This window comes from Eptesicus fuscus, chromosome 23 (genome assembly GCF_027574615.1).
Source record: "Eptesicus fuscus isolate TK198812 chromosome 23, DD_ASM_mEF_20220401, whole genome shotgun sequence".
Lineage (NCBI taxonomy): Eukaryota > Metazoa > Chordata > Mammalia > Chiroptera > Vespertilionidae > Eptesicus > Eptesicus fuscus.
In genome coordinates this window covers 4,224,453-4,246,758 of record NC_072495.1, presented here as the reverse complement: position 1 = coordinate 4,246,758, position 22,306 = coordinate 4,224,453, and the positions used below count along the sequence as shown (strand labels likewise).

Below are 22,306 nucleotides of genomic sequence, written 5' to 3'. Positions count from 1 at the left end.
ACAGCGGAGCGCAGCCGGCCCCGTGAAGCGCTGCCCGGCCGGTGGCGGCAGCGGCAGCGGCAGCGGCAGCAGCAACAGCAACAGGGCGGCTGAAAACCCGGCGGCGGCGGCGTTCCTCCCCGCGACCTCCCCTCGCGGCCCTTAGTCTCCCTTCGCTGGGCCTTCCCGGAGCCACCCCTCCTCCGCGGCGCGCGGAGCAGCTGAGCCCGGGGGCGGGCGGAGGGGCGCGTGCCGCCGGCGTGGGGGAGGGGCGGGCCGGCGCGCGCCGCGCCCAGGACTCGCGGGGCCCGGGGGGCGCGTGCCGCGGCGCGAGGCGGGCGAGGCGCGGGGCGGTGCGGCGGGGCCCCTCCCCCTGCAGCCTGGCGCGCGCCGGCCGGGCCGCACCGCTGCGGGCTCCGCGCGCGCGGGCCATGTCCGCCTTCTGCCTGGGCTTGGCCGGCCGCGCTTCAGCACCCGCAGAGCCGGACAGCGCCTGCTGCATGGAGCTGCCCACCGCGGCCACGGACACCGTCGGGAGTCCAGCCGCCGCCGCCCAGGTCTCCTTCCCCGGGGGGCCCGGGGAGCTGGAACTGGCGTTAGAGGAGGAGCTGGCGCTGCTGGCGGCCGGGGAACGGCCGTCCGACCTCGGAGAGCAGCCTCCGGCCGAGCCCGGGCCCCTGGCCGAGGAGGCCGGACTGCTGCCTCTGCCCGCCCAGGACCCCGAGCTGCTGTCGGTGATCCGGCAGAAGGAGAAGGATCTGGTGCTGGCGGCCCGGCTGGGCAAGGCGCTGCTCGAGAAGAACCAGGACATGAGCCGGCAGTACGAACAAATGCACAAGGAGCTGACAGACAAACTGGAGGTGAGTTCGTCCCCGTCCCCGTCGGGATGGGTGGGAAGCGGGGAGCCCAGGCACCCGCCAGGCCCTGGGCAGCTTCTGGAGCCACTCACCCACGGCACCCTCCCTTGCTCACCCTACCTCACAGAGAACCGCCTGGAAGCGTGGGGGTAGGATGGAGGGTTTCGGGTTATCAGACCAGGGCATCCATTGCATGCACAGACTTTGCCACCCTGTTCACAACCAATGGGTCCATGCACGCGGTGGACCAGTCATGTATGGACGGTACACAGCACCTACAATAGAGCTTCCAGTATGACTAGTTCATGCAGGCTGGGGTGGTGTGTGCACACAGAGAAGTGAGAAAGGGTAAGCATTTAAAATGTGCTTCAGGTTTTCAGAGTAGTTAATCTCTAATCAGGGTGTTAGCCTAACGCTTTCTAGTTTGGGCATTAAGGCCTCCAGATGCCCTTGTCTCAACTTCCCGGCAGCTCAGAGTTGTGGGAAACAAGTGCCCTAAAGGAGCTTTTTATAGCCTTCAAATACTCGGGGATTAGGAAACGTGGTTCCATTGCAGCCAGGCAAGCCGGGGCTCAGCATGTGACCGCTGGTGGTGGATTTAATTTGGACCTCAGTACTTATGTGTATTTAAACAGCACTTTCCTGTGTTCTGGGTCTCACACGTGCAACTGGATGGCCAAATATGAGGACCATATTGTTTCATCTGTTATACATACCCCTTAAAGGAGCTTTAAGATTTCTGCCATTACTTGCCCTTAACTAGAAAAGGGTCTTAACTAGAAAGTGGTAGGGAGCACCACCAGCATTTCTAAAAATTAGATTTAAAAAGGGGAAGCATCCGTGGCAGTGGAGACAAGCTTATCTTTTTTCGGCCTGTGCATTTACTATTGTTACCCACTTCGGTTGCAGCCAGTTTTGTTTTTTGTTTTTTATTGGTTACAGGAGAATAGTACAGTCCTGAATAAGGTCTGAAATTGACCCGAGTCTGGCTCTCTGTCACGTGCTACTGGTTGAACAGTCAGAATGTAGGCTGCAAAACTTTTCTAGAATACGGTTTAAGTGTGTCTGTACTCCAACAACATACCAGAAGTAAATCAGGGAGAGAAAAAGGAAACCAGTGAGTGCCCTGTAGTTCAGTTGGCCTGTTAACTAGGTCTGCCAGTCGATGAACTCTCCAGATACCTCTGTGAAAAGCGGTTTGTGAAACCTATAGGTAGGCTGCCAAAAAGCAGCCCAATGAATTGAATTGTTTCATTTTCACTTGAAGTGGAGGTCTACAAATAAAAGGGTGTCTTTTTTTAAAAAGAGATTTGATTACACGGCTCTCTATAGAAGTACTACTGCAGAGATTTATACTTGATTTGAAATTCCTTCAGTGAGGGAGTTGATTGAAGAGACAGCCGACTTGAAAGGACCATCGTATCAGTCAGTTTGATGAGTGGTAGATTTCAGAGTAGTCCTGAGGGTGCAGTTACACACATCCTGGGTTCCATGTGGAGCCTTTAGACATTTCTTCAACAAAGGAAAAAGATTTTCAAAATTCGGTACCCAGAAAGCTTCTGTTGTAAGTGAATAAATTACCTTTGACTATGAAATAGCTTAAAGCTCTTAAACTAGTTTTTAAAACCTTCACTCCTCTGCAGGTCAGCATTGGCAGTTGGTTGCACACCAGTGTGAATGTACTTAACACTACTGAACTGTACACTTAAAAATTAAGACGGGAAATTTTATGTTACTGTATAAAATTTATACTTATATACTGTAGTCCCCCTTATCTGAGGAGGATATGATCCAAGACCCCCAACAGATGCCGGAAACCACAGATAGTACCGAACCTCATGTGTACCATGTTTTTTCCTATACATACATACCTGTGATAAAGTTTAATTTATAAGTGAGGCACAGTAAGAGATTAACAACCAGTAATAAAACAGAACAATTAAGTCGAGAACTTTTACCTTTTCACTTACAGTAAATACTTCACAGCTTCCCTGGCGGTTCCAAATTGCCAGCATTACTACCCTTGTGTTTTGCAGCCATTATTAGGTAAAATAAGGGTTACCTGAACACAAGCACTGCAATACCAGGTTAGTTGACCTGATAACCCAGAGGGCTCTGACGTGACTAACGGGCGGGGAGTGTATACAGCTGGACAAAGGGATGATTCACTTGCCAGGCAGGACAGAGTGGGAGGGTGCGAGATTTATCACGCTTCTCAGGTGGGCGCAAAATTGAAAACTTATGAATTGTTTATTTCTGGAATTTTCCATTTAATATTTTTGGACCAAGCTTGACTGTGGGTAGTTGAAACTATGGAAAGCGAAACTACAGATAAGGGGGGAATGCTGTACTTTACCACATTTTTTAAAAGTTTGTTTTTAAAAAGGCAAATATTGAGCATTATTGAAGCTGTGTGATGAAGAGTTCAGTTATACTATTTCTTTTAGATATGTTTGAAAATAATCTTAAAAATTTTTAGTTTTGCCCTGGCCAGGGGGACATAGTTGGTTGGAGTGTTGTCCGATGCACCAAAAAGTTGTGGGTTCCATTCTGGGTCAGGGCACATACTTAGGTTGTGGGTTCGATTCCCCCATTAGAGCACATACAGGAGGCAACCGATAAATGTTTCTCTCTCTCTCCCCCTTCCTCTCTCTAAAATCAAAATTTTTGATCTACAAATTCATGATAAATAAAAGGAAACTGAGGCCCAGAGAGACTGTGGACCCCAAGAAGGCAGGCACTATATCAGTTGTTGTTTTATCCTCAGCCAGTCATTGTTAGGTTTCACTGATTTGAGAGAAAGAGAGAAACATTGATGTGGGAGAGAAACATGGATTGGTTGCCTCCCCTACAGGCCCAAACCCACAACTCAGGTATGTGCCTTGATCGGGAATCAAACCCTCAACCTTTTTGGTGTACAGGTTGACACTCCAACCAACTGAGCCACCCAGTAAGGGTTCTAGTACTGTTTTTTTAAGAGGGCAAAACAAGTAAGGTGAAAATGATTACATAATGGGACTCAGTGGTAGATTTAGGGAAGCAAACCTAGGAGTCTTTATTTGCATTCAAGTGCTAGGTCCACTTTAAAAATAATGTATTTTTGTATTTTTCAAGAATCATATCCTGGACTTAAGAGAATGGTGTTTGTTGCTTTTTCAGTTCTTTGCAGAAATCCATTTCTGTGACAACCAATTTTAGGTAGGTTAATGGTACTAGCCTTTGTTTTTTCAGAGTTTTAAATAAACTTTTTTTTTTAGAATGATTTTAGATTTTCAGAAAAATGTGGAAAGATGGTGCAGAGAGTTTCCATATGCCCTGTACCGGTTTCCTCTCTTACTAACATCTTACATTAGTATGGTACACACCATAATGAAGAAACCAATACTACCTGGTCAGTGTGGCTCAGCGGTTGAGTCTCAACCCAGGAACCAAGAGGTCTCCAGTTCGATTCCCGGTCATGGCACATGCCATGATTGCAGGCTTGATCCCCCAGTGTGGGGTATGCAGGAGGTAGCCAATCAATGATTCTCTCTCATCACTGATGTTTCTATCTCTCTCTCCCTCTCCCTTCCTCTCTGAAACCAATAAAATATATGTATATATATTTAAAAGAAACCAATACTGATATTAACTAAAGTCCTGAGTTTATTCAGATTTCCTTGCCTTTACCTAATGTATTTTTCTGTTCCAGGATTCCATTCAGGTTACCACATTATAGTTTTCATATCTTAGTCTCTTCTTTGCTGCAACAGTTTCTTAGACTTGCCTTATTGTTGTTTTTTTAATTCATCTTTATTCACTGATTTATTTTATTTATTTTTTTAGAGATAGAGGAAAGGGGGGAGGAAGGGAGAGAGAAAGAGAGGGAGAGAGAGAAACATGGATTTGTTGCTCCCCTTATTTATGCATTTATTGGTTGATTCTAGTATGTGCCCTGACTGGGCATCAAACCTGTAACTGACTGAGCTATTTGGCCAGGGTGAATTTCTTTGTTTGTGATGACCTTGACACTTTCGATGTTAACTTTTTCCTCTGTGGAGGTATAACTGACCTATAACATTATGTTAGTTTCAGGTGTAGATATTAACTTTTAAGATCCCATATAGTCCCAAGAAACAAGGAAGCATGGGCAGAGCCTCCTGACCCCCACACTTGCTGACAATTCTGCCTGGAGCAGCGGTTGCCACTGGTGGTCCGTGAGGTCCGAAAGGTTGGCGACCGCTGGCCTAGAGTTGACTGGTTAATTCAGCACTTAATTGAAATACAATTCCAGGAGAAACCTTTCTTTTTCAGAGTAGATAAAAGGCTACATTTTGTATGTTTATAAATAGGAAGGTCTTGATTTTCCTCCCCTCTCACCCCCCAAGTGTTGAGAAACCTGAATTAGGAACTTTGTCACATGTCCAAAGAAATACAAGGACAGATTGATCAGCACCACCTGTCCTCGACCCCGCCCCTCAAGTGGATTGGATTGTTTTAGTTGCTTGGTTGGGCTGTTCGCTAACAGCTGTTGGCTGAATATTTTTAAGTCTCTCTGTTCTTTTAGAACACAAGCCTAATTTATCTGGCCTCTCAGTAACACTGTGAGTACTGAGTTCTTGCTGTTGCCGTCTGCTCAATATTTTTCATTTTGGAAAAACTCAATAAAACCAAGAATTACAATTTTAAGATTGTAATTATCACTTGTTTCTGCATCTCATCTTTCTGCAGTGTCTACAGTGAGTAAAACATTCTCCTTTTGGACGTTTAGCAATAAGAGGGAAGCATCGATAGAGCATGAAATTCTCATGCTGATGAGTAGAAGTCCCTCCCTTGTCATTCCTTTTCCCACATGCTCCAAACAGAGGCTGTATAAAGTACAGCCAAAAAGTGACTTTTTCAACAAATATACTAGCATGGCTATAAACAAATGAGTTGTTCCCTTAAAGTGATCAACTTGGGAGGCTGTACATTTATTTCAATATTTATTAACAAACTGCCTTTGCTAATGTGCTCAGAAATTTAGTTTTGGATCACTGCTTTTATCTTTTGGCACATTATTTGGACTATTCTGTAATGGTAAATTTTCATCTTTTGGAGGTAAATTGGACTTTCAGAAACACACCTCACCCAGAGCAAAGTAAGGAATGAATACATGTCAGGATGAAATGACATCACCTCTCTTTTAGACACATCTCAGATGTGAAGTAATGGGACTGATTTTCTTGTGTAACTACACTCTGGCCCTTAAGGCTTCCCAAAAGAAGCATTCCAAAAAATATTTGAAAAGTGAAATCTTGGATAGATTGAGAGCCTCGCTTTCCAAGGTGAAGAGATGACTGAGTCCTCTGAAGGAGAAGATTCACATGCTCCTGTTAGCCTGTTGAAATAATTTCATGCTTGATATCAACCTTCAGTGCATCAGATCTTGGATAGATGGGTGGGTGGGTGGATTGATGGATGACTGGATGGATGAATGGATGCCTAGGCCTCATCCCATTCTTAACTAAATCACGATCTTTGAAACTGGGGTTCAGGTGGGTATATTTTGGACATTTAGATCAGAGCTTTTCTGAGAGACTGAAAGTTGAGGACCATTGCTTTAACTTATATTCATATGATTCTTTAGGTATAGACTTGGCTTTTTTTTTTGTACATACTATGCTTTCAAGTAGGAGAACATGCTTGCCTCTGAACAGAGGCAGTCGTATCCATCGCACAGAAACAAAGATGTTCTTACTTCCTTCAATCCAAAAGAGTATTTTTCTGTTAAGCTGCTACTTCCAATCGTTTATACTTTTTCCTGCATACCATTTTCACACACCACTTATTACAGGTATCTGCCCGTCCCACTGGAATAAAAACTCCATGTGTGCAAGTCCCATGTCTGTTTTGTTCATCACTGTGTCCCCAGCACAGTGGCTGGCTCCTAGTAGGCACTAAAGAATGAATGAATGGATTAGAAAAAAATGTGCAAGGCTACTAGGCCATGATTTAGAGTAGGCCTGCACCTGACCTTGCCTTAGTGATTTTGAAATACCGTGCTATATATATAGCAACAAATATTTATTGAGTGGTGATTTAGAGCACCAAACAGTCAAATGACTGGGACACAAATCCCAGCTCTGTCATTTACTAGTATTGCTCTTGAGCTCGTTACTTAACCTCTTCTGTTGCCTCATTTGTAAGAAAAGATAGTAAATCTGAAGGATCTCTGGCATTCTTTCCGTTTCTGAAAATTCTGTCTGATATTGTGCCAGGCATAAAAGATGCTTTCAACAGGAGCCTTCTTAAGTAGTCATTTTAAGTTATTTAAATGTATAGTTCAATTAATTAGATAACTTGCTAAATTTCAAGTGAATTCCTAAGTCTAGAACCCCATGCCCAAGGACAAAAATAAACATAATAACTAAGTATTTTCAATAGGAATGGCATTCTCTTTATGAAACCAACTCATTTTCTACTCTGGACGGAGGGAATATTTTCGTAGCTGTGAAATGGGCAACTTTTCCCTAGTGGTAGTGTTTTGTTGTACTAAAAAAGAAAAGTTAGGAGAGGCCCTGGCCAGGTAGCTCAAGTGGTTAGAGCATGGTCCTGAGACACCAAGGTTGTGGATTCCATCCCTAGTCAGGGCACATACAAGACTCAACCAATGAATGCATGAGTAAATGGAACAACGAGTCGATGTTTCTCTCTCTCTAACATCAATAAACAAACCAAAAAAGTTAGGAGAGTGTGCAAAGAGAAAAAAAACGAAAGGCTGTAGAATTTTTAACAGGTTTTAAATCTTCACTTTTCACCTAGCACTTAGAACAAGAGAAACACGAACTGAGAAGACGATTTGAGAACCGCGAAGGAGAGTGGGAAGGGCGCGTGTCCGAGCTGGAGAGTGATGTGAAACAGCTTCAGGATGAGTTGGAGAGGCAGCAGGTTCATCTACGGGAGGCAGATCGAGAAAAAACACGGGCTGTCCAGGAATTATCGGAACAGAACCAAAGGTTACTGGATCAGCTCAGCAGGGTGAGTCCCAAGTTAAGAATCGGTGGTGTAAAATTCTTAACTGAATTTGAAAGCTGAAATAGAGCTTCTGTATCATGTCAATCATGTATATAGTAAGAGTAATTCTCACTTCTGTTGCGTTTGGTGTTACATCAACAAGTTGCATGTTTTTCACCTCTAAGGACTTCAGCTGTGCCAAACTGGCATTGGCCAGCTATAGAGGCTTTAACAGTCACTTAACCTGGGGGTTTTCTCATTTTTAAAATGAAAGAGTTGTGTTGAATGATTTCTGACATTCCTTGTAGCTCCAAAAGTCTATGACTCCTTTACCTAGAGAAAACCTGTCACTGGTAAAATTACGTTAATGCGTTTAGTTCAAATATCAAATGCCTCTGTCTTCAAACTGAAGGGGAAATTTCTAGGGCTGATGGTTTTTATTGGTGTTGCCTTTGTGAATGTAGATTCCTTCGTATTACTTACATATGAAAGGAGGTATGTGTATCTGTATTTAAAATTTGTTCTCTTTATTTCCACACTAAGTAAAAATTCTTTAAAAAAAATACTTGTACCATTTATAGGGTGGTGTCATGAAAGTAATAATTAACTAAGGTCAAGTCTGTAAAATCATTGCAAAGAAAGGGTTTGAAGGCTGAATAGGTGGAAATCTAATTTAAATATAGAACATACCTTTTTAACAAATGCAGGAATGTTGTTAATGCCCTGGTCTCTAAATCCACCCACTTTTGAATTAAGAGCTGCATTTATTATTGTACCTAAGTCCTTCTTGTGTGTTGAAAAGAAAACTGCTAACTCTTTAGTTACCGAAAGAAAAAAAGAACTTCTTCTCTGATCTCATCCCTAAGCATTAATATTCTTTTTAAAACAATTTTTTTTATTGATTTCAGAGAGGAAGGGGCAGGGAGAGAGAGAGAGAAAACATCAGTGATGAGAGAGACTCATTGATTGGCTGCCTCCTGCACACCCCCTACTGGGGATCGAGCCTGCAACCCGGGCATGTGCCCTTGACCAGAATTGAACCAGGAAACCTTCAATACGCAGGCCAATGCTCTATCCACTGAGCCAAACTGGCTAGGGCAGCACTAATATTCTCATGAGAGCATGCCTTTGTCTGCATGGTTCGTCTTTGGTTCTTAGATCTTTGGGAAAGGCTTGGCTAGAGCAGCATACGGTAAATTCTGGTGTTTCCACTAATTCGATGCTTAACACTTGTATGAGATTATTGCACTCGTCAGTTGCTTTCAGTGGGTACTCAGAGACTAGTTAAAGCCTTCATTCCTCACAAGGAAGTGTGAAGTAAATGCTATAATAGAGAAAGGAAGAGGAAGGGGAGGTAAAGAAGGAGAGAATGGAAGGGGGGAGGGAGAGTGAGAATAGGTGAGGGAGAAGGAAGAAAGAAGGAAAGGAGAGAGAGAGAGAGAGAGAGAGAGAGAGAGAGAGAGAGAGAGAGAGAGATATCAGATTGTATCTGAAAGGTGGACCTGGCCGGGGGCTCAGTTTGTTGGAGTGTCCTCTCAGTGCACCAGGGTTGTGGGTTCCATCCCCAGTCAGGGCTTGTGTAAGAATCAACCAATGAACGCATAAATGGGTGGAGCAACAATCAATGTTTCTCTCTCTCTCTCTCTCTAAATTTTAAAAATGTAAAAAAGTAGAATGTATATGAAAGGTGAGAATTCAAGCGATAGAGCTAAAGGTCTTACCTGCAGGTTTCCTGTCTAGGGAATCCAGTCACCATTTGATGGGCTGGAAAGGAGGAGTTGGACAGTTCTTCAAGAAGTCATTTACAGGGCCAGCTCAGGAACAGCGTTTCTGACTCAGTTCTAAAACCATTTTCAGCAGCTGGGGAGGGAATCTCTAACCTTGTGAGACTATATACAGGTTTTTGAGTCTTCGTTATTCATGAAAGTTTAAACTAACCACGTAGGCCTAGCCACATTGATTTGTTTGTTCAAAAACATTTATTTCACACTGATTCTGAGCAAGTGTTTCTTGTGGAGACTTAAGAAACACAACCAGCCAGAACAGTGAAAGGGGAAATTCTTTCTTGAGGCTAAATTCACTTCTAAAAGAACTCTAAGTGGCCAAGTGGAGGAAGGGAGAGAGCAAACATTAGCATGACATAGGAAAGAGCCCAGAGCTGGGAATGTAGATGCTTCTCCTTAGCAGGCACCTTCTTTGTGCCTCACTTTCCTTGTCCTTAAAATGGGGGTAAAATTTGTGCTGGATGCAAGTACGTACGGCTGACGTGAGAATAAGAGAAAGTGTTTGTTAAGTCGGATGAGAAGGTAAGGATTTGTGTCGGTGTGGATGGTTCTTTTATTTAAGCAGTGTCTTTATAGTTGAGGTTCCTTTGCCTAATTTCTCTGTAGAAATTCCTGATAAGCAGCTCCCAAAAGATTATAGAAGGATAACATTTCCACTCGATCTAGATTCTTTGTATCCTCTCTGGCCTTGAATGTAGGCCCTTGGTGAGTTTAGTGGCCTTTTTTCCCTTTCTCTTTTTAAGCAGGACAATTCCCTGGGGTTTCTTTCCATCCGCAGCCAGTTTAGAGTGCATTACATTTTTATTTTATTAACTGGGTATTCAGGAACTTGAGGACTCGAGTGGTACTTTGAAGTGAATTAAGATTCTCCTAGGACAAGAAAACAACCGGCAGAAGTAATAGAAGGCCATACTTTTCTTGCAGTGTATAATGTGCTTTTATAAGCATGAAATGTATAATATCTACAGTGCAGTACAATATTTCTGTGGTGCTTTTGTCCAAAGTATTTTTAAATATATTTCCTTTACTGCCATGTCTTTCAAGGCATTTGTTTGTTTTTAAATATATTTTTTATTGATTTCAGAGAGTAAAGGAGAGGGAGAGAGAGATAGAAACATCAGCGATGAGAGAGAATCATTGATTGACTGCCTCCTGCACACCCCTGCATACTGGGGATCATCCCACAACCGGGCATGTGCCCTGACCAGGAGTTGAACCGTGACCTCCTGGTTCTTAGGTCGAAGCTCAACTACTCAGCCACGCCGGCTGGGCTGTTTCATTTTTTAATAATAGTTTTATTAAGATATAATTCACAGACCATAACATTTACTTTTTAAAAGTGTACAATTCAGTGGTTTTTAGTATATTTACAGAGTTGTGCTACCAGCTCCACTATCTAATTATAGGATATCTTACCTCCCCCCCCAAAAAAAAAACACACAACCCTGTACCTATTAGCAGCTACTCCCCGAGTCCTCCTAACCCGCTACCCCATGCTCTGACAACCACTAATCTCTGTCTCTCTGGATTTGCCTATTCTGCACATTTCATATGTGACCCTCTGCGACTGGCTTCTGTCCCTTAGCACAGTGGTCGGCAAACTCATTAGTCAACAGAGCAGCAAACCTCGGCTTGTGAGCCGCAGTTTGCCGACCACTGCCTTAGCACACTGTGTCCGAGGCTCATCCACATTGTAGCAGGTATTAGTGCTTTATTTTTATAGATGAAGGGTATTCCACTGCGTGGAGATAACACAGTTTGTTTATCCACTCATTATTTGATGAACATTTGGGTTGTTTCCACTTTTCGGCTACTATAAACATTCATGTACAGGTGTTTTGTGTGACTAAGGTTCTTTTCAGCTCTAAAATTGAGTGCTGTGAGCATGTGTATCCCGTGAGCTTCTGGATCCTCATTACGATGAAGAAAGGGAAGGTACCGTTCTGATTCTATAGCTGGGAAAGCTTTAGGGACAGAAAGAAAGATACGTGACTTGCTTAAGGATCTTCCTTTTGAAAACTGATTGGGCCTCAGTTTCTGATTTCTGAGGCAGCAATTAAGATCATAGGCGTTGGAGCCAGACAGCCCTGGGACCAAACACAGACTGCTCTTTACCAGCTGGGTGAACATGGAAACGTTTTTTTCACCTTAGTTTCCTCCTCCATGTAGTAGAACAATTATATTATTTCTAGTGCCTGATAGTGTTGTGAGGACTAAGTGAGAGAATGTATGTTACAGCTCTAATCACAATATCTAGCGTATCTTAAGTGCTCAGTAAGTAGGGTAGCTGTCATTGTAATCATCACGCCCTCGTCATGTCAGTGGGACTTCTGCATTTGTGAAACATGGATTCTCTCACTTGAGAGTGTCCCCAGCACATGCCAGTGTATGAAAATGTTTTGTTTAGTAGGTCAGTCCCTATGCAAAAATATTTGTGTAAAATTGATTCTCCCAGGAGTTGAGTCGGGTTTATTCTATGGCACCCCGTATTCCCTGGACGCTGCTGCATATACCCTGGGGATACTTTTATCGCCTGTTTATTTGCTTATTTGGACAAAATGCCCTCTAAGTTCTCTTCTAGCTTCTACGATCACGAGTCTTGTTTTGTGAAACTCAGGCTGATGTATTCGGAGAAAGTGTAATTCGCTTCCTAAGTTACAAAGTAATACCACGATGGCATTGACAGTGGAGTTTCATAGGACATGTTAGACATTTATCATCCTGACTGTATCACAAGTGGAAAGAATACAGTGGGCCTTGTTCTCACAAAGGGCTCCTGCTGTACTTGTTGTCTAAGGAGAGTATCCCCTTAAAAAGCTTCAGATGGAGGTTTGGTGAGAAGCCTTCTGATACATAATACAGTATTTTTCATGGGCATTACAGCAAAAACCTCCAGAGCCCCAGACGACTTTTCTCAACAGCAGCAGCAAAGATATCGGGGTTCTGATCCGTATTAAAGAGTCTTGAGGTGATGATTCACTCATTTATCCTGCTATAGCGTATAACACAGTGTAGACATCGTGGAACGTTCTTACGTTCTGTGTGGACACCAACAAGCCGAAGTGATTTGAACAAGGAGAAACAGTCTTGTTCATTATGAGGAGAATATCAGCAACCACGGGCTTCTTTCTTGGCCTTTTCAGTCTTCAGAGGCAGTTGAAATAAGATATTATTTTCAAAATGAATCTCCGTGGTGTTAGAAACACCAGTCAGAGTTAAAAGAAAGCATTTTCCTGGTACTAATAAAACCCTGCTCGCACATTCTTGCAAACACTAAGGTCAGACTTGAGCACCTGGTGACCCAAGAATGGGAAAAGCAATTGCTTTCTTCTTATAAAAAATGGGGTTTAAAATTGCTTAGGGACTTCTAAGGTTTTTCTTCCCCAAAATACATAGCTCTAGAGTTTGTAAAAACTGGCCAGAAAATGTTCTTACACTTTTCCCTGCAATTTTAGGCGTGATATGTCAGTCACACCTTTTTTCCATCTCCTTCCCTCCTCATCCTACCAACAGCATGTGTGTGGTCCTAGCCCCCTTTTCTTTACTAGGAGTTAGGGCTTCAGTCCCCTGCAGGCCTGAATGTATACAATCTTAGTGATTCTTTGATTATTATGTATTAGATTATAATTATTAGATGTAATCATTAGACTGTTGCTTTTTTCATTTTAAAAAAATTATGAGATAACTTCAAGCAGGCAGAAAACCGCAAAGAATAATATAAATCCAGCTTTGTAAAATCTAAACATTTTTCGTAGTCAGATTTCTTAAGGAGATAAGGCATTACTGATACATTTGAGGCTCTCATCTCATTTCTCTCCACTTTTCCAGACTTATAATCCTCCCTGTTCATGCTTTTATACTTATATTCCCCCCCAAATATATATGTTTGTGTGTGTGTGTGTGTATATATATATATATATATACACACATGTATGTATATATATATGTGTGTGTGTGTATGTGAACACAGATATATCGCCATTAAATATACATGTATACCCAATAACAATGTATAACAATTAAATTTTTCTATGTTTCAAACATTTAATAAATGGCAGCATCATGTATACATTTTGCAACTTGTCCTTTTGGCATGTTTTGTTTTGGGGGATTGACCCATGTCAATAAATGTAGTTCCAGTTTATTTATTTTAACTGTTTAGCATTTCACTGTGCAAATGTAGTACAATATAGTTATCCATTGTTTTGTTGAGAAACACTATGCTTTTTTTTTCTTTTTTAATTGAATTTAGTGGGATGACATTGGTTAATAAAATTACACAGGTTTCTATAATTTTCATTATTACAAACTTTTTTGTAATGATTATTCTTGTACCTCTTCTTCTGGTGCACATATAATTGATTTACTCTGGGGATAAACCTAGGAGTGGAATTGCTGGGTCCAAGAATAAACTCATGTTCAACTTCATGAGCTATTGCCATATTCTTCTCCAAAATATGGTTGTACAGATTCACATGCTTAACCAGCAGGGTGTGTGAGAGCCAGTGTGTGCTGCTTCATGTCTTCACCAATACTTGGTTATTGTCATATTTTTAAAATTTATTCAATCTCATGGATGTGAAATGGAATTTTTATTGTTTTCATTTCCATTTCATGAATCCCTAGTGAAGCTGAGCATCTTTTGTTTTTATGCTTGTTGTGAATTGCCTATTTATATCCTTCACCTGTGTTCTTATTGGCATGTAAGAATTTTTTACACATTTTTGATACTATCATATTTTTAGTTTGTTTATGGAGTCTTGTAGTAAACAGAAGTGTGTACTTTTTTAATATATATTTTTATTGATTTCAGAGAGGAAGGGAGAGGGAGAGAGAGAAAGAAACATCAATGATGAGAATCATTGATTGGCTGCCTCCTGCATGCCCCCTACTGGGAATGGAGCCTGCAACCCAGGCATGTGTCCTTGACCGGAATCGAACCTGGGACTCTTCAGTCCACAGGCTGACGTACTATCCACTGAGCCAAACCAGCTAGGGCCAGAAGTGTGTACTTTTAATGAGGGCAAATGTATTCATCATTTCCGTTATGTTTTGTTTTGTGTTTTGCTCAATCCTGTCCTCCATGTCATAAAGATATTTTCCCATATTCATTACAAAAACTTAAGACTTGTATTTTACATTTAGATCTTTAACCTACCTAGAATGTATTTTTTAGTATTGTATGACATAGGAATCCAGTTATCTTTTCTATATGAATTATTGTCTCAGCACTGTGCTGTTTATTCTCCCACGGATTTCTAACGCTGTATGGATTTCTTAATGGGGAAAAAAATCATAACATTTACTCTTGACTAAGCCAAGATAACTTAAAATGAAAACTTCAGAAGGTTATAGAAAACTGTATTAGTTTGCTAGGACCACATAACAAAGTACCACAAACTGAGTGGCTTAAACAACAGAAAGTTCTCGTCTCACAGTTCTGGAGGCTAGAGGTCCAAAATCAAAGGGCTGGTTTCTGAGGGCCATGAGGACGGATCTGTTCCAGGCCTCTCTCCTTGGCTGTCGATGTCTGTCTTCTCCCTGTGTCTCTTTCCTCTTTGTATATTTTCTGTTATCAAATTTCCTCTCCTTGTAAGAACACCAGTCATACTGCATCAGGGCCCAGCCTACTGGCCTCTTTTTAATCTGATTACCTCTGTAAAGACTCTGTATCTCCTGATAAGTCACATTCGGAGGTAGTGGGGTTTGAACGTCAACAAATGAATTTCAGCCCATAATAAGAACCATTTTTAGGTGTGTGTTTTTCAACAGGTCCAGCTCTTAGATCTTAGTAACTGCTGTCTATGAGAGGTGTTCACAGTGGGGCCACTGTCCTTGGGGGTTCCTTACACTCAATATAATATATTTACACACCAAAGACACATGTGCCTACAACCAGTTGACTGAGGGTTGCCATGACCAATGGGGAGAGGTTTATAACCCTTAATTTTATTCTTTGAAGAAGTCCTAGATCTACCTCTCTCATCACTCTCCCTTAATGACTAACTGGCATTCTGTTATTTTGAGTAAAAGAGTAAAACCTTTATTATTTTTTAGATCTTCTTTAATTGAACATTCAGCAAATATTTATTGAGCAAGGCATTGGGGATACAGTGGGTAGTGCAAGGCCTCTGTGTGAAACCAGTAGGGAGGAAGAGCTATGTAAATAACTAAACAACTAAACAAATCCACGAGAAGGGTGATGTGATGGCAAATGACCAGAGAGAAGAGAGCGACTTGAGGAAGGGGCGGTAGGGAAGCTCTGCTGAGGAAGTACATTTGAGGGGAGACCTGTGGGGTCCTAGAAAAGCGGGGAGCAGGGTCTTTGGTGGGCACTGTGAAATTGTGAACTCTGAGGACAGGGACCACGTCCAGCTTGTTCATTGTTATAAACAGGTATCTAGCAGAGTGGGCATTCAATAGACGATGGTTGGTTGGCCTGACTGGAGTGGCTCAGTTGGTTGGGCATCGTCCTGTGCACAGAAAGGTTACTGGTTCGATTCCCGGCCAAGGCACATGCTGGGGTTGCGGTTTGATCCCCAGTCAGGGAGCATACTGAAGGCAACCATCAGTTGATGTTTCCTCCCTCTCCCTCCCTCTCTCTAAGCATGTCCTCAGGTGAGGATTAAAACAAAAAAGGATCGTTGGTTGTTATTTTTGTTAAGTGACTAAGGTGCACGGCATTAAAGAATTATTTAGAATGACTCTAGCTTTCTGAAGAACACACTGACTCCTTGCCCTCTGTAGAACACTCTTCACTCTTTCCAACTCACTCGCATGCTGTATGGGTGCTGTTCGAAAACGGTGGTCGGGGGGGACTGTGGACGGCAGTGCTGTGACAGGCAAGCTGCAGGTAATGGGACCGCAGTTGCCTAGCGAGCTAATGTTGTCTTCATGGATGCTCCTGGAATGGGTCAACACCCAGTTTCCCATGAATTGAGAAGAGTGACTACAGAATGGGCAGAGCTTCTGTGTCTTGACTGCAAGTACCTGCGTTGGGCCGTATTTCTCCAGTGGCCTGTAGGTTAATCAGTTACCGAGGGTGCTGATGGAGATGGAAATGAACATTTTAGCTTCCCCCTCCCCCAGATGATCTTGCCTCATGGGAGGGTTGGCCATTATTTGGGTTTGAGTGTCATTATGGCTCCCCCCAACCCCTTACAGGGAGCATACACAAAGAAGAACTCCCTGTCTGCAACTGTCTGTCATCTTAGCTGTTCTTAGACCCCCAAACGGGCTGTAGTGTGCACATGTAGGCAGTCAGACGTTCCCCTTTGGAAAGCTCATGATGACGGCTTTTGGACAGCCTCCTTGAGGATGTGTAGTTGCTCCATCTGTAGCCCTGGATGTAAAACTCACCGTATGCATTCACCTTAAAGTCATTATTTCCCCCTATTACTTGTTTTAGTACTGAGCTATATTCTTTCAGGTTTTCCCCCCAGTGCCCTCCCTATTAGTCGATTTCCCCTTCATTGCAGCTCTACATGTGTCTCTAACCTTTCCCCGAATCCTCACATCCAGAAGTGTGGTCATGTGTCCTGTCACTATGACTTTGGATAATTATTATTTAATTATGCCAAGGAGAGAAGCTATCGTTGGGGCAATATTTTTTACAAAGGCCATTCCAAAGGCTGGGTGAACCCCCCAAAAAAGGTTATAGAATCACCGATGGAGAAGGGGATAGAAAGAGTTCAGCAGGAAGTTAGGCTTAGGTCCACGGCCAGGGGAAATCAAAGCTTGCATTTTAAACTAGAAGGACTTAAGCCAAGAGGTGCCTGGAGGACTCGTCTGAAGGTTGGTGAGGAAGAGGTTGAAATAAAGGAACAAAGATGCCCTTGTGGTTCAGGTGAAGCCTCGCAGTTCGAAGTCTGTGTCTGTGAAAGCTTGGCGCCCAGGGGTTGTTCTTTTGTGAAACTTGGTTTATCCGGCTGGGATAGGGGTGGCTTCTTACGGGAAGAAACTCTACTGAATGTCCCTTTCTACATATTCAGGAATTCTAATTTTGCCTCTGCTTTTAGGTTTCTACTCATAGATTTTTAAATTTATATATATATATATATATATATATATATATATATGTATATGTGTGTGTGTGTATATATGTGTGTGTGTATGTATATATATGTATATATATGTATATATATGTACATACATACACACACACACACACAGTACTTTTTCTGATGGCAGAACGAACTCATTTATGACCATTATAAAAGGAAATTCAGACAGTACAGAAATGTTTGATGTAAACAGGGAAAATCCCCCATGATCCTCTGTCAGAGTAAAACTAAAGATGTGCCTTAACCGGTTTGGCTCAGTGGATAGAGCGTTGGCCTGCGGACTGAAAGGTCCCAGGTTCGATTCCGGTCAAGGGCATGTACCTTGGTTGCGGGCATATCCCCAGTAGGGGGTGTGCAGAAGGCAGCTGACTGATGTTTCTCTCTCATCGATGTGTCTAGCTCTCTCTCCCTTTCCCTTCCTCTCTGTAAAAAAATCAATAAAATGTATTAAAAACAAACAAACAAAAACCTAAAGACGGTACACCAAGGTTACGGGTTCTATCCCCCGTGAGGGCACACACAAGAATCAACCAATGAATGCATAAATACGTGGAACAACAAATCTCTCTCTCCCTTCCTCTCTTTCTCTAAATCAGTTTTAAAAAATAATTCTGTTATATTGAGGTGAAGTTTTGAGTTAAATTTCCCATCCAAGCTCTCTCGGTACCTGAGGCTCTGCACTGGTACCTTCGGTTAGGTGACTGAAGCTGTATTCAGATGAGTGCCTACCCCCCTGCCCCCAGGGCTGACTGCTGCCCTCTGTGGTCCCCTTCTCCCTCTCTCCCCCACCCCCAGCTCTCAGCTCCTAGAAGAGGTGTTGTCGGCAGTGAAGTGTGTAGAAGGACGTTGATGCAAACAGGTGTTTTTGTTCCCTGCCTGTTTGGAGCTGTATTCTTGGTTTCGCCCCTAATGTCTTATCCACACACAAAGAATATAATGTGCATACTAGCTGGAGCTAATCTTCCCTGAAAAGACGAGTTTTCCTCTAAGTGTAAGCTGACTCTTGTCCTTTGAACAGCTCCTGTGGGATTAGCAGCTCTGCACCTGGTACGCTCCTTGAACCCTTTCCCCCGGGTTTCTTTCTCAGGGTGCGGGCTTTAAACCCGCGGCCGTTAGCGTCCCAGTCTCTGCCTCTGGTGGGTGGCACAGCCATTTTTGTCTCTAGGACACTTTACAGTGCACAGCCGCTGCTCATCACAAGTAGTTTTGGTTGCTGAATTGGGTTTTGGTGTTGGGTTTTTTCCTTTCAGGGTGGGCACCGTTACTTGTTTTCTTCTGAAAGTCTGCTTCATTTGCAGGCGTTGTGTTGTAGGAAAAAGACATGGCGGTTATTAGTCAGCCCATCCTTGAAAGAAGTGAGGGAAACAAGGTTATTTCCCAACCGAACAACCATAATTTAAATTTCCCAAGGATGTTCCTGTGTGAGACGACCTCTCACCTCGTTACCACTCTGTGACGCAAGTCGTGGTGATTGCTCTTTATTTGACAGAAGGAAACTGAAGGTCGGAAATTGAGGACGGTTACAGGTTAACCACCGGTTTGGAGATTGGTTTTTGTAGGTTTCCAAGGGTGGGGCGTCAGTCAGAAACAAAAACCTCCTCACGCGTATCTCCATCCATGGGCGTATTTTTTAGGTGATGGTTGGCTGGGTATTGTCTGGGGCCCCTAAACTTCGGAGTCACAGTGAATCCAGAGGTTGGGGATCCCCGTTGAGCAGTTTCCGTTTGTTGTCTCAAGGGTGTCGAGAGGGTCCCTTGAGCTGAAACAGAAGAGGGGCTTTGCCTGTGGGAGCTCACCTCTGTGAAGACAGCATGGCCAGCTTTTTCCAGATTGGTGTTATTGCTCGTTAGTAGGTTAAACACATCGGGGGGTCATTGCTTATTCTTTCCGCAGATGGGTGTTTTTATTGGTAGATTTGTGTCTTGATTATTTGAGCCTGTTCTTAACGATTTCCCCAGACAGGACCATGCCTGATTCAAGAGTCTTCAGGTTGGTTGTGTTAGTGACAACTGTACCTAGTTCTGATTAGCTTTTTCTTTTCTTTTCTTTTTTTTTGTTAATCCTCACTGGAGGATATTTTCCCACTGATGTTTAGAGAGTGTGGAAGGGAGGGGGAGAGACAGTGAGAGAGAGAAACATTGATGTGAGAGAGACATTAATTGGTTATCTTCCGCACACGCCCAAACCAGGACTGGGGAACCGAGGTATGTGCCCTTGACTGGAATCAAACTTGGATCCTTCCGTCCACCGGCCAGTGCTCTATCCACTGAGCCAAACCTGCTAGGGCCTGATTATCTGTTTCAAAAGGAGAGAGCCTAAGGCTCTAGCATATTAAATCTAAATTCAAGAGGCAACCCAAGATTCATCAAAGCCAAAGATTTGGATGAATGACTATAGAAGTAGATCTTATTAATGCTGCTAGCTTTGACTTTATATAATGGCAACCAGGTTTTTTGTTGTTGTTGTTTTTTTTTTACATCGAAATCTGGGTTCCTTCAGTCCCTGGAGACAGCTTAGTGCCTTGTATTGGAGTAGTGAAAACAGTTAAAAGAGCTGCCCCTGTCTGATGTGAGGTGCAGCCTCCAAATTTCGTACCTGCCAAATGGGTTGTGGGTGATAGAAAGGTTGGAATTTACTGGCAGGAAAAAAAAAATTGGCAGCAAGCTATGCATGTATTTGTTACCCAGGCAGGTTAAACCCATAGTTCCGGTTTCTACAGTTGTTGCCTTGGAAAAGAAAATATCTGTATTCAGTGAGTAAACATAATCAGCAGGAAAACAGGTCATGTTTTGCCTCTGAGCGCATCTTCGTTGGAGTCCAGGAAGTAGTCCATCGCTGTCGTGTAATTTTCAGGCCTGAAAAAGAATGTCTAGTCTCTTGGGAGCGGAGGTTTATAAGACGTTTGCTTTTCAGAGCTTCTTCAAATTGGATTGTGTTTTCTTGTAAATTATAACACGTTGAAGAACCATTACCAAAATAGAGAACGTGCACTCTCTTGGGAGGGACGCCACATTTCACAGCTGAAAGGCCGTTGGGGCCTCAGCATGTGCCGCCTTCTAGGGACGTGGCCTCCAGCCCCTCGCCTCCCGGTGAACCAGGGAGTATTCCGCTGTTGGAAGCTGAGTTGTGTAAAAGTTGGTGGTATTTGTAACGACGTCACTGGGTGAATACAGTTTGTTTCAGAACTTTAAAATCAGAAGTAAATCCACAAATACATCAATACTGAGTAAAGCTGCCATTGTTATCCTTATCCTCCAACTTCAGATGGTTTTGAAAAGGCCTCATTGTTCCTATTGTGTTTATAAGTTTTATACGTTTAAATTTATCTGTTTAAATTTATACATTTAAATTTACCTTTATCTGTATCTATGTATTGAAGCTCCTCATACGTAACTAGGGGTAACCTAGTTACGTATTATTACAGTATTTATTGCAACAATCCATAGTGCGGAAAACTGTTGGTTTAGATCAGTGGTTCTCGAACTACGTTCTGAGGAGCCCTAGGGCTCCCGAGGTGCCTCAGGACTGTTAGAGGGAAGAGATGAAAGGGACAGAAAGTTGGGGGAGTTTCTATCCCTTCCCCATTTCCATTTCCCCCGAGCATTCCTATGTTTTATATATTGACGTTCTGCTTAACATTTTATTCGGAAAAAATGGGTTTTCAGCTGTATATTAAAAATTATTTGCAAATCACTAATCTACACTAATAAAAGAGAAACATGCAAATTGACCATCACTTTATGACGCCCACCAGCCAATCAGGAGTGAGTATGCAAATTAACCCGACAAAGATGGTGGTGGCCCTGACCCCCAGCCGCTCCACGCCTCTGGACAACACACATGCAGGTGCAGAGCGGCTGGGCGGGGCAGGACGCCTGCTATGAGGGGGAAGGTGGGGGGCGGGGGGCGGAGGGAGTTACAGGAGCAGCGCTCTGGCCGTGAAGATGGCCTGGGTCCTGGGTGCCAGAGGAAAACCGGTGCCGGCAGCCAGAGGAAGGAAGGCCCATTCACGAATCCTCGTGCAACAGGCCTCTAGTCTATTAATAAGCAGTTAAGAAAGCGGAGACCCAGAGAAGTTAAGTGACTTGCCATGCCTGCAGTCCCAGTCCCTTGCTACATCCAGTGGGGCTCTCAGTGAGAAGCAAAGCCATCTCTTTGGGAGTAAATAATACAACACTGATTAAAGGGAAAAACAAAGGAGTAGTGTGCACTATTTGTAGAGGGGTAACCTAGTTATTATTATTACAGTATTTATTAATACTGCAGTTTCTGTAGCACTTAAATCCCCAAATCTTAGTAGCTTAACAGAGGAGTTAAAAATTGGTATTCTTGATTGGCGGGTGGCCCACAATTCAGGAAATGATTCAGTGATCCAGCCATCTCCATCTTGTGACTCTGCCACCTCCCACAGGTGGCTTCCAAGGTCACAGCAGGAAGGGAACAAGCCTGGCAGGGTTCCGTGGGTCATGCTGGAAGTGCTGCCCATAGCTTCCACTCACTCACTGCTCAGAACTTGGTTACAGGGCCTCCCTCCAATACAAGAGAGACTAGAAGCGTGGGCCAGTTCTGTGCTCAGAGAGAAGGGGGTTGGTGACACAGTGTCAAAAGAAAGAGTCCTGGACTTTCCTGGGAATTTTCCGAAGGACTT

The 22,306-nt window shown here is 43.2% G+C and overlaps 1 protein-coding gene across 2 annotated transcripts in view; it reads left to right on the top strand.

Moving 5' to 3' along the window:
- The first annotated feature begins 253 nt into the window (after positions 1–253).
- BICDL1 (BICD family like cargo adaptor 1) overlaps positions 254–22,306 on the top strand; it is an 85,518-nt gene continuing 63,465 nt past the window's right edge. Inside the window, exons 1-2 of one of the 2 annotated variants that reach the window (XM_028147320.2) lie at positions 254–839; positions 7,620–7,835. In XM_028147320.2, the coding sequence (XP_028003121.2) occupies positions 411–839; positions 7,620–7,835 (645 nt within the window). In that variant the 5' untranslated portion in view covers positions 254–410. The remainder of the gene's footprint in view (positions 840–7,619; positions 7,836–22,306) is intronic. The other variant, XM_008142772.3, reaches the window with a different exon arrangement.